Raw genomic sequence first — 16,924 nt, 5'->3', positions numbered from 1 at the left:
AAAACATTGTTGGGCTAGCTTGATATTAGATACAGAGACGGCACAACAATTTACCGATATTTTTTTTTTAATATTTGTTTATATTTGGTTACGAATTTAATAATAATAATAGGGATAGACTGCTACAAAACACTGTAGCTAATAAACGCACAACAATTTTAAATTATCAACGATTTCGTTAAACTACACTCGGTAATACAGGTAAATGCACCAAAGAAATCCGACAACAAATCGGGATAAAGAAAGGTGCTTTGTCCCTGTAAAATATATGAGAGATAAAAATGACACCCACAAAACTGTCTGAGACCGTATGCCTTTCATGTGGTACTAGAAGAAGGGGCTTCACTAGGCGGCGTCTATACTACGTAAACTGCCTGTCAAGACAAACTCTCAAACGTCTTTCTTTGTAATTTGTAATATACTGAAAGTTTTCAAGCCTCCAGCGAAGGTGGTTATAACCTGTGGTAATGCATCTGCTATTAATCATTACGGTTGATGTTAACCGATCTAAATAGGTTGTTGTTCTTCATTCCAAACTATATGATACTCTACTCGACGTGACAATCGCCATAAGTAGTATAGCATTACCACAAAAGAGTGATTCAGCTGGGGATCATGTGCCTTAGTAATGAAGTTCATGAAGCGTGAATTATTTAGTATTTTAGTATTATATTATTTTTCAATATGATTTTTCGTTAACAGTAAGCAATAACAACAAAAAGTAACAGGTATGAATGCAATGAGCATTTTATTTATGATCGAGTAGAAAATTATACATTTAATATTGGTGTATTTAACACAGCCTAACTTGACTAGATGGCAAAGTAACGTTATTATTACGTTAAATTCTGCAGAATACCCCCGCAAACAAGGAAATTCGAAACAAATATTCTGGCCAAACATAATTATAGAGAATGAAATAGAAGATGGGGCGAGAGGCGTGTGACGGCCGGGTACCAACCGCACTTTTACGAAACGCTAATTCGTCTTGAGACTGACTGGCGTCGGCAATATCACTCGAAAACTGTCTCAACAGATGCCTTTCGAGGGTTCATAATTTTTCCTCATAATAAATATTGAAAACAAATTTTTTTTGGCGCTCACTTCTCTTCTGATAAGTAGTAATTACCAAAGCCCAGAGATCTCACAACGTGGATGCCGTCACCCACATTGAGACTTAGAGTCGTAATATTACCTAATTAAATTTTATAGCGGCTGTCCAGCACTTCGAACTGGAACGCTTTTTTTTCCTACGTATGCTCATAGCCTTGAGAGGGTATTTCAGCTTCGCCCTAACGTGTAGGTGAGCTCACGGGGCTCAAACCGGAGTGTTGCTACCACTGGCCCTAGCAAGAGCAGTGCTTCGCAGAATCTACCACCGGATCGGAAACGCGACCCACTGAGAAGATCCGGCGAGAAACTCAGTGGGCTGTGTCTGTGGGTTAATTCGCTCGTCGAGCCCTTCGTCGCAAGCGACGGGTTCGACGAGGACGGTGAACTGTGTTTGTGGTACCTAAAAGCACCGTTAATGGATCGGGAGGATCCGTAATGACGTGTTTTGGGCGACGTCGATCGCAAGAGTACTTCTCGGCAGAAATAGGCTGACTAGTGATAGTTACCGGTGCAGATCTATATTATAGCAAAGGTACAAATTTTTCGGTTTTCATTAATATTTCACGATGTTCGTACCTTGTTCGTAACCGCACTTTAAAAGGAAAGGTATTTTAATGTTTTAGTTATTTTTTTAGATTATCATTATTTGGATACACCATTCTTTCGGATTGGACATATTGTACATCATACTTTTCTAATTATAATATTTAGTGATATGTATTATTACTGTTATTATTAAGAAAAGAAGAAAAATACATAAGTTTTCTTGTTTATCGTATACCTACGAAATACAAAAATTGACTAAATCTCTGGATTCAAGCAGAGACATTGGTTTTGTTTGCATTTTACAAACTTTTATACTGTATGTTCATCATCGCATCACTAGCACTAGGTATATATATATAACGCTATTTCATAGTGTTGCGTTCATCAAGTTTATTGCAGAAATCTTTATTTCCACGTACTATCTGTTCTAGAATAAACTCCCCTCCGCGATGTTACCTCAGCGTTATGTCATGTATTTTTTCATAAGAAGGTTGAAAAAAGTTCTAAGTGGTCGACAGTTGTGCTCCTCACATTGCTGTTTTCCATGAGCATCGGTGACTATAATGTAAGTCGCATGCTCGTCTGTCTAACGAGTTAATAATAAAACTAAAGTAAAACATTGAATACGCAACAATTTTATGCAAGAAAAAAACCATGTTTGCCTATTTTTGTCAATTTAAAATGCAAGTGATTGAGAGTATTGGGTAGTTGCCGGTTGCCCCTGCCCTTCTAAAACAATATAGACGAAGTGCTCGAAGAAACGGCTAGCCTGTACACTGATCGAGCTCCACTATCAGATTTCGATATTAAATGATATTTCTGTCTTGTGTCATAAACTGAAGCAAGTAGTAGTACTTCCTAAAACTTTATGTATAAGCTCAACTTCAATTCTTCTTCGTTATTTCCTCATTAGTGAGGATCGCGACCACACGTATGCACGTATCCAACCTTCTGGTCGTGGCCGCCAGTAACTACATCTCCGATCCTGCGGACCGAATAGTAAACAGTCGACGTCGCCCAAAACACGTCATTTCGGATCCTCCCGATCCACTAACGGTGCTTTTAGGTACCTCGAGCACCGGTTATCGTAATCATCGAACCCGTCGCTTGCGACGAAGGGCTCGGCGAGTAAATTAACCCACACACAGCTCACCGAGTTTCTCGCCGGATCTTCTCAGTGGGTCGCGTTTCCGATCCGGTGGTAGATTGACTTGCTAGGGTTAGTGTTAGCAACAACGTCAGGTTTGAGCCCCGTGAGCTCACCTACTAATTAACGCTGAAATGGTCTTGAGAGGCCATCAGCTTAGGTAGGAAAAAAAACATGTATGTACATCGACTCACCAAAAATATTTTTTTTAGATAATACGAAAAACACCGGTCACAAATTCGTTTCATAGTGTTATTCAATCTATTGGATAAATTCTATGCGGCTAAATGTTACATGCTTAGTTTCGTATCACAACATAAATCACCACATAAAAATCAGAACAATTTATTTTAATACATTTATTTCCAATTTTTTCATTTGACAATAGTATCGATATACAAGAAAAACATTTAAAAACAATTTAATCATCGCCAAATAATTTTATACGTGTCAAATTTAACATATTTAAAATGTATAGTTTTAACTAAATAGTTTTTTTCGTGTAAGATAAATATATAAAATTACGTGTAAAATAATTGACATGAATATCGTAAACGCGTATAAAAGTCAGAGCGTGTGCAAACATAAAACAAGTTCAGAGATTTTCAAAGATAAATAAATCATTTATTTATTTATGATGAACCAGATGACATGTATTTCTATATCTATACGCAGAACTTCTATGCTGATGTCGTCTCGAGAATATTTCATGAAAGAATTTTATCCAAAACCGTGTATGATGGGTACATTCAAAGACTAGTGTTATAACAATATTTCACTGTAGCATATTCAGTAAATAGGCGGAGAGGAACTTTATGAAACAAATTTATGAAATGGATCAAACGGGTGTGTAAGGGCTCGATGGTGTGGCGTGTAAGCGTCGCCTTAAGTCTCGAGTTTATCAACATTTTCGACATTCAAAAAATGTTAAAAGTGATCTCGGGATTTCAATAAATGTACTTAATACGGATTGGTTTGTAACTGTAAATTAAAAAAGGCATTGCTTTTAATTTACAATCTAAAAAGCCTGTACAAAAACTGTGGAATAAATCTATAAATAAAACTTATGTATCTTACATCCACGCTATTATTCTTGAATTTTAATAAGAAACATTATCTGTGTCTATTTAGTGCAATAAAGTGCAAAAATTTTTTTAGTATTGCTTCAGATTTTTTATGAATTCTCGATAGCTGCTCATCGCGTTAGAGTGGCATTAAATAACGTGGATTAGATTTAAACTTCTTCTTTTTCTCCACCTTATCCCACTAGGCGGGCTCGGCACAGCTAATTTTTCTCTTCCATTCTTTTCTATCAGCCGTCATCTCAACACTCACTCCTCTCTCTCTCATATCGTCATTCACACACTCTATCCATGTCTTCTACGGTCGACCTCTTCCCCCTCTACCTTGCACTACCATTTCCATACATCTCCTAGTCACATACATCTTCTATCTACGCATCACATGTCCATACCACGCTAATCGTCCGCTCTTTAATTTAATTTCTAGATTTAAGCTTGTAGCATAAATAAAACAATCAACAATCCATATTAAATCAGCAACCGAACTCAATTTAACGGCCGTCTGGTGTAGTGGTAAGTGACATGGTCACTACATAAGGGGGTCGCGGGTTCGAATCCCGCCAAGGGAAGATATTTGTATGATAAATATAAATATCTTTTCCAGGCTTATGGATGTATATTAAATATATGTATGTGTATAATAAAAATCTTACATTGATTTCCGTTATCTGGTACCTACCTGTAACACAAGTTATTTACGAACTTATCACGGGACCAGTTAACGTGGCGTGATTGTTAGTAAATTGTTATTTATTTATTATTTATTAAATCATTGTATGATCTTCGATTCATTCGGTTCATAGAAAGCTCATAGAATTTTATTACTTTTATACTAAAAAACAGAGTTTCTTGATTTTATCTTCCACCAGGTCTAAGTACTTTAAGTATTTAAACGCTTTCGCTTGTGGATTATGTCCAGTAAGCATTTTTCTTGTACCCTGTTATCCAACGCTCGGCAGGACGAACTCCAATCACTCTGCACAGGTACGGGCCGCCCTCCCACCAGAAAAAAAAATAGTCCTCTGAATCGTGTAATCTCGGTTCCAAATGTAACAATAGCATATTTTCATGTTGGTGTTTTAATTTTTTTGTCCTGCAGTAGGCAAGTATCTATGAACGTAAGTTGAAAAGTGTAAAAGTACAAACTTAGGATTGTTTTTTGAACGAAGACAATTCTTTTGCGAAACTTCTTAATCTATTGATTACTTTAGTCTTGTGTGATAATCCGTCAATATTTCCCAGATCTAAAAAATATATTTTCTTTCTTTCCCTACCGTCGGTAGCTCAAGGGCTATTGCAGCTACGCACAGACAGGGTCTTAATCATTAATCATACAATTAAATATCATTACTTTTTATGCCTAAATAGCGTAAGCTCCAGAATTTAATATAGAATTTATCTCATTAATTGTACTTTACATTTTCATTTGCTGTTAATCAACATGATTCATGAACATCATGAACATCAACACAGGTCGTTGTAATTGCCATTAACTGTAAACTTTTTTAAATGTTCCCAATGGGTGAACAAACTCATGGAGTTATGTAGTTATCGGAACCTTTGACATTTCGACCTTGCTGCCTACCTCTCAAGGTCTCTCATTTTTCTTGTATTACGTCTGTGCCAATTTTCAAATCGGAACGCATCTTACTTATTTCTGCAAAGAAACAATTTTTACATAAGTAAGCTGGAATGTGGTGAACTGCTAGCGTGGGATGGGAACATGTTATCAACTCAATAATTTAGTCGATGAACTGAAAGCCTTAAAAATTTAAATTAATGTTTTAAAAAAGGGAAATTTCATTTTTCCTTTCTGATAAAAAAATGAACGAATTGGTCAAGAGTTTCAACAAGAGTTTCAGTTGTACATTCAGCACTCTGTGGTCTACTTAGATGTTAACTTAATGTCAGGAGCTCTGATTAAAATTTTGGTCATCCCGTTGTTTGTTGCTTCCAGCTACATATCAAGTCTGGTACTAGGTGTCGTATCATTGACTTACTACAGGAGGCGCACCTGTGACCTCAAATGTGCGTATATCAAATACGATTTCGCAATTATCACAACGAACCACGGCCGGGTTTCACAAGTGTTATATAAAAGAAAGTTCCACTACTCACTTTTACGGAGTTGGAAGCGGTGTGGAGTTGTAAATAATAAATTGCAAATGCGAAATTCACATAAGAATTGGACATTATTATTACACAAGCAGCGTTTATTTCTCGATAAGTTCGTATTGAAGTATTATACACAAAATTTCGAAGGTTTTAAATTACATAATAAATATCTGGCTGATTCGCTGTTTCAAAATGTCATTATGTGGTGATCTTTATAAAAATACACATATTTTATTTATATTGGTAAAATATTATGCGACACCATACCCTGTAATTTTGAGGTATTAGTACACATTGCATTACAACAATGTAACCAACAACCACATATTACAAAAACAAAACTGCTTAAAATCAGATTTTTTTAATGAATAAATTATATGTACTTACTATAAACTTATTTAGATAAACTTTAAAAAAAACCATATCAAATCTAAATATTATACAAAACATGAATTAAATCGTTAAAGTCATTATCGAATTACATATTATATATGAATAGGATAGGAACTCTTCCATCGAGACAATCAGAATGATATAATATTTCTCTTTCCTTTGGTGCGGGGAAGTAATTTTTATACATATAGCATTACATCATCATTAGCAGCACACTAATTAAATATAGTTTTGTGTGTTTTTGAGAACAACGTGTGTGCAAGTGGTAGGTGAATGGTTCTTCTGGCGTATTGTACAAGTCGAACGATTGATACGCAAACCGTAATTGACTTTATTAGATACGGTCATTACATTTTCCATGAGTCTACGAAACGACTGAATTAACAATGTATACCACACCTTACTATTCATTATTATGCGTTTAGTCGCAACGGGAAGTCTTTCGTAAACGGTCACAAGTTAGAATTATCAAAGTATACATTAAAAATGGATAATATTGGGTTCGAAGTTGATGAGATCCTGCCCGTTATTGGCGGTGCAGTAACGGGGCACGGAGCGAACTGTGTCGCGGTTTATAGAAATGGAATTTGTGAGATCATGTCGCGATCTTTCGAATGCACTACGGAAGGGTGCTATGCTGGGACACCTATACCTACATACGGTTTGTAAGTAACATACACACGGCTTTATAAAACACAAATGAATGTATCCGCAATTTCGACTGCCCACGTGATTTTGTTATGCTTGGTTGTAACAATAAGGTTCTATTTTATATCACCAATTTGAGTTATCATAGTATACGGTAGACACAGATACATAATCCGGTCACCGTCCTCGACGAGCGAATTAACCCATAGACACAGCCCACTGAGTTTCTCGCCGGATCTTCTCAGTGGGTCGCGTTTCCGATCTGGTGGTAGATTCTGCGAAGCACTGCTCTTGCTAGGGTCAGTGTTAGCATCACTCCGGTTTGAGCCACGTGAGCTCACCTACTAGTTAAGGTTACGCTGAATATCAGCTTAGGTAGGAAAAAAAAAGAAAAGAAAAAAAAGAACTCACAGCCCACCTGGTGTTAAGTGGTTACTGGAGCCCATAGACATCCACAACGTAAATGCGCCACCCACCTTGAGATATAAGTTCTAAGGTCTCAAGTATAGTTACAACGGCTGCCCCACCCTTTAAACCGAAACGCATTACTGCTTCACGGTAGAAATAGGCAGGATGGTGGTACCTACGCGCGCCGACTCACAAGAAGTCCTAACACCAGTAGTATTTTGTGAATCCAAAATGGAAAGTGTGGATTACGGGGCGATCAATCACTTCAGTCATTTAATCTCACGTGGCTGCACTGTAGAACGCATCCAGTACTGGGCGTTCCATTGCGTTAAATAAAGTAAAAATACAAAATGTAATTTAGTAAAATTTGTTATCGTCTTTATTTTAAGTGGTGTCAATCAGGTCACGAATCACCATTATCACTACCATTCTTTTTCGGTAGCTTTTACTATACACTCTGTAAATAATTTTGATTGGATAGCAAAAAACAACAAACATTTCATCAAATTGAAAATTACAAATCTTATTCATTTGCAATAATTGAGTGATAGATAGATTATAGATAGATATAAAACTATGAAGGAATCTGCTTAAATATATTTTTGTAAAACAATCGTTCAACCTGACAGAATAAGGAGAAATATTGTGCTTTCCAGGAAACAGCGTTATTGACCTTGATGTACTTTAGATGTAAAACGGGAATTAGCATTCTGATAAGACTGTTGATCCAATTTACATTCTCACAACTCACTACCTACTTATTACGCCTATGAAAAGTTTTGTTGGCCGTCGGAGCTCCGTGGTTCGTGAGGAACGTCGACTTACACGACGACTTGGACCCCGAATCGTTCCGAAAACATATGAAGTAAGCGTCGCGTCGGAGCGTTACTTCGATAAAGCTATGCGTTATGATAATCGCCTTTTCGTTGCCGCTGCTGACTACTCCTCCAATTCTGATCACGGAGGAGTCAGTCACCGTCGACGCCCTATACACGTCCTTACGGATCCACCAGATCCAATAACCCTTGCATTAGACGCTTTCAGCTCTAACGCTAGGAGCAGGCTTACGGACCCCGGTAACAACCGGGACAACCTAACCCATGCATCAGCCCGCTGAGTTTCTCGCCGCATCTTCTCAGCGGGTCGCGATTCCGATCCGGTAGTAGATTCATTCGCAAAGCAGTCGGTTTTGAGTTTTTTTTTATTGCTTAGATGGGTGGACGAGCTCACAGACCACCTGGTGTTAAGTGGTTACTGGAGCCCATAGACATCCACAACTTAAATGCGCCACCCACCTTGAGATATAAGTTCTAAGGTATCAAGTATAGTTACAACGGCTGCCCCACCCTTCAAACCGAAACGCATTACTGCTTCACGGCAAAAATAGGCAGGGTGGTGGTACCCACCCGCGCGGACTCACAAGAGGTCCTACCACCAGTTCTTAAGTAGGTATCCTTTGGAGGCGCTTGGACAGGTGTTAGCAAACCCCACCCTTCCTGGCTGAGCCCGTACTCGCCCACCTTTCCAGGTAAAACTGGAAAGGCTTCTGGGCCACTAGTAATCCATCTTTCATAAAGAAAAGTTCCGGACTGGCAAGGTATTGCGCAGCGGCATAACGAATAGCGCCGTCTATTGTCCGAGGTCAAGATCCACTTCGGGGTCACAGGGCTAGCCCATTAGTAGTAGGAGGATATGGCGTTAACCCTCATATAATAGGTATTATATATTTAACAGATGCCTGATTCTCTCTAACAGCATTTTCAAAATAAGCTTGCTTAAATACAAATTCCGAACAACAACATTTGGGCCTTCGGTCTACCCGCTCGGTGAAAGATCTGCGCCTGTACAACAAAATCCCACAAGATGTTCAGAACCTACATATATATAGGTTTAAGAAAACTATTAAAGAACATCGGTGCCGTAAAGCTTACTATCAAGTCAATGATTATCTAGAAGATTGCACAAAGTGGGAATGAGTTGCTCGCTCCGGGCATTTCAATATTGCAATAATTGTTACGTTATAATGTTCATTGTAAAAATGATATAAAAAAATTATTAAAAAAAATGTAATATTTAAAAAAAAAGACATGCCCGCTGAGTTTCTTGCCAGTTATCAGGACGGAGGCTAGTTTTTGTGAATTGGCGGTAGTTCTTTTGACGTTCAACAAGTATGTACTTTCATTTATGTTGAATAATTTCTTTTTGATTTCATTTGATCTTCTCTTTTTCGTTAACCTCCAAACTTATTAAAGCATTTGTAGAGAATAAATCAGAGATATTACATTAATAGTAATATATTTTTAAAACAAAAATGACTATCCATGTTTTGTTGAGACTTATTAACATTTGAACTTAGGTTCCACGCAAGGCGCAGCAACTAATAACTGTATTTTGACCAAATAAAATAATTATTGTATCTGTTAATCACCTAAGCCATAAAGCCATTAGTATAAAATAATAATCTTACTTCGATTTCTGCTGTGTAAGTAAATATAGTAACAAGTTATGTACCCACTGTGAGTTACAATAATTGATTTTGACATTTTCAAATTTTGAATATCAGCGCCATCTAGGCGCCAATAACAAAAATTCATAGAAATGTTTAAGTTGCTTCTACGTTCGGAAATACTTTGTATTATAGAAGCTAGATAGAGGCACATGAGCGCGGAGCTCTTATAAAATTGTACTACGAAAATAGGAAAATAGTAACAAAGAATAAAATGTATTTAAATGTTGTCTGTACTAGCTCACTCAACTAAGTTTAAGGTTTACTGCTTTTTTTAATTGTATACCGATTTGAAAACTACACACGATACAATGACCCATTCAAATTTTCCATTACAATGGCCATTTTTTTACAATAATGAAAATATCTGGAATGTAGTCTTTTAGCCATTCTTAATGTTTATTCCACTTTGCTATTTGCCAAGTGGATTGGAACTTAAGTAAATTCCCACTATTTTCCTGAGAAGTTAATTTATTCAACTCATTTCATTTCATTTCATTCCTTTCACTGAAATCAACTTTATTTCAATACAAACGGAGATTATATAATATTATAATATAAAGCATGAGATTCTGCTGCATGATTAGTACATTCGCAAAGTAGTCAAAATTTAAATGTTTATATACGTTTCATTTCCAATACAATTCAAAATATGATCGCTAATATTTGTAATTAAAATTATATTAATTTATTTTTCGGGAAAAAAACTTAATAACTTGTTTTACGGAATTGTACGGAAATACATTTCAGGTTGTGCTCCACATTTCGTGGCAACCTCATCTCAGCCAGGTGTGAATAGATATTATTTTGTAGCTTAAATAAGTACATTTCATAAATTCATTACTTGCATTGGAAATAAAAGATTTTTTTTTCTGTGCATGATTTAATACCTCTGCCAATGTAAATAAAGGCGGAAACAGGGGTTGCTATCTTTTAAAGATGCTAGGGTATCAAAGGTACAGTGAAAGAAAGTCAATTGACACGTAACTTAACAGACAAGAGCAGCGGTTGTCAGATGTACGCGTTCTTAAGCTTTTGTGCAGATATTGTGTAGTAACTTTTTATATGCGGTCTATTTTAGGCTATTAATTTCTTTGAAGCTTAATATGGTTAATTAATTTCGTAAATTATGTCTTTAATGTTCTTTTGTCATTAGGCTCTGTAAAAGAACTACGTTTAGCTGGTAATCCTAAAAATGACACTGCTTAATGTCAGCTGTCAGATGTCGAAACGAAGCAAATGCTGAAATTGGTGAATTCCGTTTTCTAGCGATTTACATGCTTATGAAATTAAAATGCTCTAAATAGTTAAATTAAACATAAATTATTTTCAAGAGCAACACCTGGAGTACTTTAAATGGTATACTTTGAGATGGAAACTGTTTCAGGCAGGTACTAAAACAACGTTTAAATGTAAAGTTTCGAGCGCTCATTTGATGATTCGTAACTTCCCGGCATTTAAATTGAATAATAGAGGTGTTGAAATACGCATGCGCTTCCAGTTTGTCGCGAAGTGAGCCTAGTTTCGGTTTTGCACGAGCTTCTCAAGTGCGAGGCCGGCTGATTACTTTGATGTCGGCCGCAGAAGCAGGTGCACTGGTGCTCACAGTATCTTCAGTGAATTAAAACATTCGTCTAACTCTTTAAAAAAATATTTGCTCCGACGGGCGCCCTTCAGTAAGTAATACATTACATTTTTTAAACTTATGTTATTAGTTTTTCACAATTTAAATTGTTTTGTAACTTCACTGCTTTGCTCAAAAACTTACTTTTAAATTTTAAACTAACTGCATGTGTTTATGTAGCGTTGTATTAAGTTGGCATGTCTCGAAGTTTGCTGAATGGCGCTTATTATGTGGTGTTGGATGAAGTATACAGAGATACAACTGTGCCAATAAAAAAGAAAAATATTAAGAAAATTCTACAGTTTCGTGCAGCTGTTAGGAAAAGGCTTACTCCACTTTTTGCCAAGCGCTTGTCTCAATTTGTTGGAGTTTTAAATGAGTGAGTACTACTTTTATTTTGCCACAGCTAAGTAAAATCAAAGCCACTTCTGTTTATCTATTTATTTATGTTTCATTTTTATTAATATTTTTTATATTTTATAAGTATTCAATAATTAGTATAATTTTAGAACACTTCATTAGCTTTACAGTGCTTTAAAAAATATGCAAATATAGTTAATAGCAGTATTTGTTACATTTTTTTAATAAGTTACATACATATTGCCTCTATATAATAATAATACAGAAATGCATCAGAATGCATTTGCTCGACTTTATTTAAACTCATTAAATTTGCTTAATAATTGATGTCAACAAAATTTTATGTAAATATATCTCTACCAACCCTTTTTTTTTTCAAGTAAAAATTTTAACTGAACTGAAATATTTTGTGTCCCGAATAGTAAATGTAGCATAGCATATGTGTAAATTCTGAATTCAGTTGTTCAACCTACATAAATTGTAATTCATCATAATAAGATAGATCAATATATAAAGTTTAATAAATAATAATAAAAAAATAATACTTTGGCCCTGATTATAGGCAAAAGGCTATAACTCAACCAGACAAAGAAAAATCCATGAAAATGCCATCGAACAATGCTGAAGAAACTGCTCTGCTTGGGTACGTGATCTAGACATTTCAATGAGATAAGAAAGGCACAGTAATGCATTTTTAATGGAAATTCCTGCATATTCATTCAGCATCTATGGCACACCAATATCTTTACAGCATAGTTATTGATGTATAGTTTTATTACAAATAGACTTATTCATCAGACACATATGTGAATAGCACACTACTACTATATAGTATACTTGGGTAATAATCTTTTAAAGTTAGATTATAGTGGAAAAGTAATATAGTAATTTTTACACTACACCTGAAATTTGCCATGAAAAAAGTAGTTTACCACTCGAACCACGAGATTTTCGCATCACAGATGGTGTTGCACCAACTTTCGTACCGTTTTCTATTACGGTACGTAATTGGAAACTGAAAAAAAAAAAGCAAAAATGTTACTATACGTTACTAAATCATTATAGGCACATAAGACATGACCATTTAAAAAAAAAAAAGGTCAACTAATATTTTTTTGTGTAAAGCAATAAAGTATTATATACGCACTAGGTTGTTTTATTCACGACGCTCTATAAAACTATGTTTTACGCTTCACAACATTATTCATCGAAAATTCATAATTCACAAAAAAATAATAAACGTATTTACGATGTATTACGAAAATACATTAACGAAAGCATCAGTGTTGATGAATTAATTTAAAAATATACACTTTAAAATAATAAATATTATAGGCTTGATGCTGAAGAAAAATTTCGAAAAACGGAAACTCACAAACACGACATTTGATTATTAAAATACTACTATATCCTACGTATACATAAAAATAATGTAATATGTTAAATGCTCTAGATAAATTGTCTCGCTGACTTTATTAAGAGAGTACGTTATTGTTAGATATCGATGTTTCTTAATGAACTCGCTGCTCTTGTAAATGGTAAACGTTAAGCTGCTAATCTTGTTAGTATCCTTACGTAGTAGGTAAACGCTACTCCGTGTTATTTATTATAAAACACATTCGATATTATTATAAGAAACAGTGTAATGATCATCGTGTAATGAGTTTTTGTAGTTTTACTGGTGGTAGGACCACTTGTGAGTCCGCGCGGGTAGGTACCACCACCCTGCCGATTTCTGCCGTGAAGCAGTGATGCGTTTCGGTTTGAGGGGTGGGGCAGCCGTTGTAACTATACTGAGTCCTTAGAACTTAAATATCTCAAGGTGGGTGGCGCATTTACGCTGTAGGTGTCTATTGGCTCCAGTAAACATTAACATCAGGTGGGCTGTAAGCTCGTGCACCCAACTAAGCAATAAAAAAACAGTTAAGCAGAGAAAAATGAAATTTAAAGATACTATTTATGCTCATATAACACGACTCTTTTATAGTTTAATCTCCTTATTTTATACAATACTACGGTAATCCGCTTTACTGTAAGTAGAGATAGTTGTGTGCAAAACATCGATTTCAGAAAACTGCTCGCGCGTCTTCTATCTTATGTCGATCGTGCCATGACAGAAACCTTCACTGGAGTCTCAATATAACTGTACTAAGATAATATATCGAAATCGGATGAAGGATTTAGGAACGCATATACGACAAACATACAAATTCGGCTGTCCCCTACCACGAAACCAACGAAAAATGTTAGACATAAAAGAACATAGAAGATAATATATTATCCCTGAAATAGCAAGTAAAATGCAGTTTCCTGCTTTGTTGTTTATTTAATACTTATTTCAATACCCAAATTGGTATTAAATCATTTTTTCATTTTCAAATATTGGTTAGTTTCATCCAATATGTCGTATGTATGTAATATATATAATCTCGCCATAAACGTGAATTTTAGTGAAAAACGTGAATTTCATCGTTCGAATGTGTTTGTACTCGAAATGGTTTGCAAAATAAATTTGCACATGTATATACTACTGTCTGTTCTACATGTAACGTGTGTTCAAGGTCGTTCAGTAAAAGCAGGCCTGGGACTCGCAAGTCGTGATAGGAATTAGGGTGTTACGTTATAAATAACATGTGGTTCCTACTACGAACCGAAGATGAGTTGTAGCAACAGACGTGATCGGTTTCGCCTATTACCCGTTTATTATATGAGTAATATCTGACTACCCTCTCACGAAATCTCGCTTTTTCAGATTACAGTCTAAAGGTCATTAAAACACTACTAGACAGCGTGAATCGGGTACTTAAAAATATACATTGCGATGTTGCTTGGGGGCGGGCCTTGTTATCGCAGAACATTTATTACAGAGTAATGGGCTTGAAAACGTTCTTGGATATATCTCTACTTATGTTCTCGTGCAAATGCGTGTGGGACGTTCGATTAAATCTACCCGTTTCTTGTTTAATGGTGAATATTAAAATAACAATTTATTTCACATAAAATTCACTCTAGTGCTGTAGAGTATGTTTATATCAGTTTGTAGTAGGATTTAATATGTTGTGCTGTATAATAAATATTATGAAAAATACTGGTGGTAGGACCTCTTGTGAGTCCGCGCGGGTAGGTACCACCGCTGTGCATATTTCAGCAGTAATGCGTTTCGGTTTGAAGGGTGGGGCAGTCGTTGTAACTATGCTGAGACCTTAGAACTTATATCTCAAGATGGGTGGCGCATTTACGTTGTAGATGTCTGTGGGCTCCAGTAACCACTTAACACCAGGTGGGCTGTGAGCTTGTCCACCCATCTAAGCAATAAAAAAAAACATAAAATTACTCGTTCTTGTTTATTGTTTTCTTTTTTCATAGTAAGAAAAAGCATAGCGTGGATATGATTAGAATATGTTTATGTCCAATGGAAAAATGTGTGTAAAAAAACGACGCTACCGAAATACGACCGAGTAACTCGCATTGGGAAACAAATTTTATTGCAAATATCCTCCCTCGGTCTCGTTCCCAGCAAAACTAGACTTTCTCTCGTTACAAATGAACGACAGCTCGAAATACTTTCTGAAGTTTGAACTAAATGGAATTCACAGGCAAACTAACGCCTTGTCAGCTACGGAAACTTAAATAGCATTTTCCAACTGAATTACTAAGTTTTGATGGAAAATTTAGGTTTTAATTACGATCAATTTATATTTTAATTCGTATACCAAAGTCTTAAATTGATGGTTTATCTTTTCAGCATAAAAGTGTTACTTAGCTTAGCAAAAACTATTTCAGTTAAAAACATTTTAACGTATTTAGAAAACAACATATAACTTTTATGTTGTACCTTTATATTTAAATTTACAATAGCACTCGTCAGCATTTCTCAGAGAACTGTTGATTGACAGTAATCGTGTATTGGAAATTTAAAAAATGATTTAATTTCTACTCATTCATACTGCCTTAAACCTTAATCGAGTGCTTACATTTCCTACCACCTTCTTGCTAAATTTTTTTTATAGTTATGAACTCCTATTAATTACCATCAAACTAGCGCTTAAAAATTAGTTGGATAAATTTTTAGTTTATCGTTTATAAGGTAAAAGCTATAAACTAAGTTTTCGTTTGTGGCATTGCCTAAATGCTGAACTAGGGCTTAAGCAACGTGATAACTTCCGTCCACGAGAACCTGGATTAGCCTCTTAGGATACCAGCAAATAGATAGGAGGATAGGGGTAACATATTGAGATTAAAAAAAAATATTTTTTTAATTCTCTGCGGTTCATAATCCCTTCGTTTCTGTGTTTTTAAGCAACGCAAGGCATACCTTTACGCGTTCGTCTGGATGGCGATCGTTCCGTTTTTGCGGCACCCCCACTTATGAAGTAGTTTTACTTCGCCAATTTGACGCAAATAGACCAATATTTTGTTATTCTTGGTGTTGAAAGGTGTCAGCGATAGATTGAGTATCGTCAACTTCCACTGTCGACTTTCATTCGATGTTTTTAACTTTAGAATTCGGTTATGCATTTTTTAGATCAGAATTGACATATCGAAATCGATCAAACCACGTCTATGGATCAAACCAATAACGAATCGTGCGTTCGTTTGTAATGCTCACTCAGTACACGTCATTAATGTCGTGAGCCCGTTTGTGCGGTAATGCTATCGCGACGGATTCGTATTCCATAAATCAAATATATAAACCCGTACTTTTAGCGTGTTCATATCGATGAAAAAGATAAAAATGTAGTCGAAAACAAAACACTTATCAATAAACAAATGACTGAATTTAAAAATAGAATTCCATATTTTTTAAATGAAAATTCATTTCGATCAGTATTGTAACAACTTCATAAATAAAGACATATCATTGAATAAACATAATGGTTACGGAGAAAATATTATATTGCAACATTTTAAAATTGTATAATTATTTAAAAAGTGTTTGCCATGCTTCAACCTCACGGCTACCCCAACAGATTTGGATAAAA

General features: G+C 35.5%; 1 protein-coding gene across 6 annotated transcripts in view; it reads left to right on the top strand.

The window, feature by feature from the left end:
• The first annotated feature begins 11,170 nt into the window (after positions 1–11,170).
• Positions 11,171–16,924, top strand: part of MESK2 (misexpression suppressor of KSR 2) — an 88,925-nt gene continuing 83,171 nt past the window's right edge. For 3 of the 6 annotated variants that reach the window (XR_003625032.2, XM_028183779.2, XM_028183781.2), the window contains exons 1-4: positions 11,190–11,349; positions 11,460–11,634; positions 11,763–11,961; positions 12,505–12,585. Coding sequence is in view for 5 of the 6 variants with exons in the window: in XM_028183779.2 (XP_028039580.2) it covers positions 11,780–11,961; positions 12,505–12,585 (263 nt within the window). In the remaining variant the exon portion in view is untranslated. Of the gene's footprint in view, positions 11,350–11,459; positions 11,635–11,762; positions 11,962–12,504; positions 12,586–16,924 lie in introns of all 6 variants that reach the window. The other 3 variants (XM_089728023.1, XM_028183783.2, XM_089728055.1) reach the window with 3 other exon arrangements.

Source organism: Bombyx mandarina, chromosome 01 (assembly GCF_030267445.1).
Source record: "Bombyx mandarina strain Sakado chromosome 01, ASM3026744v2".
Taxonomy (NCBI): Eukaryota; Metazoa; Arthropoda; class Insecta; order Lepidoptera; family Bombycidae; genus Bombyx; species Bombyx mandarina.
The sequence above is the reverse complement of the archived record's forward strand: the minus strand, read 5'-3'. Positions and strand labels throughout refer to the sequence as shown.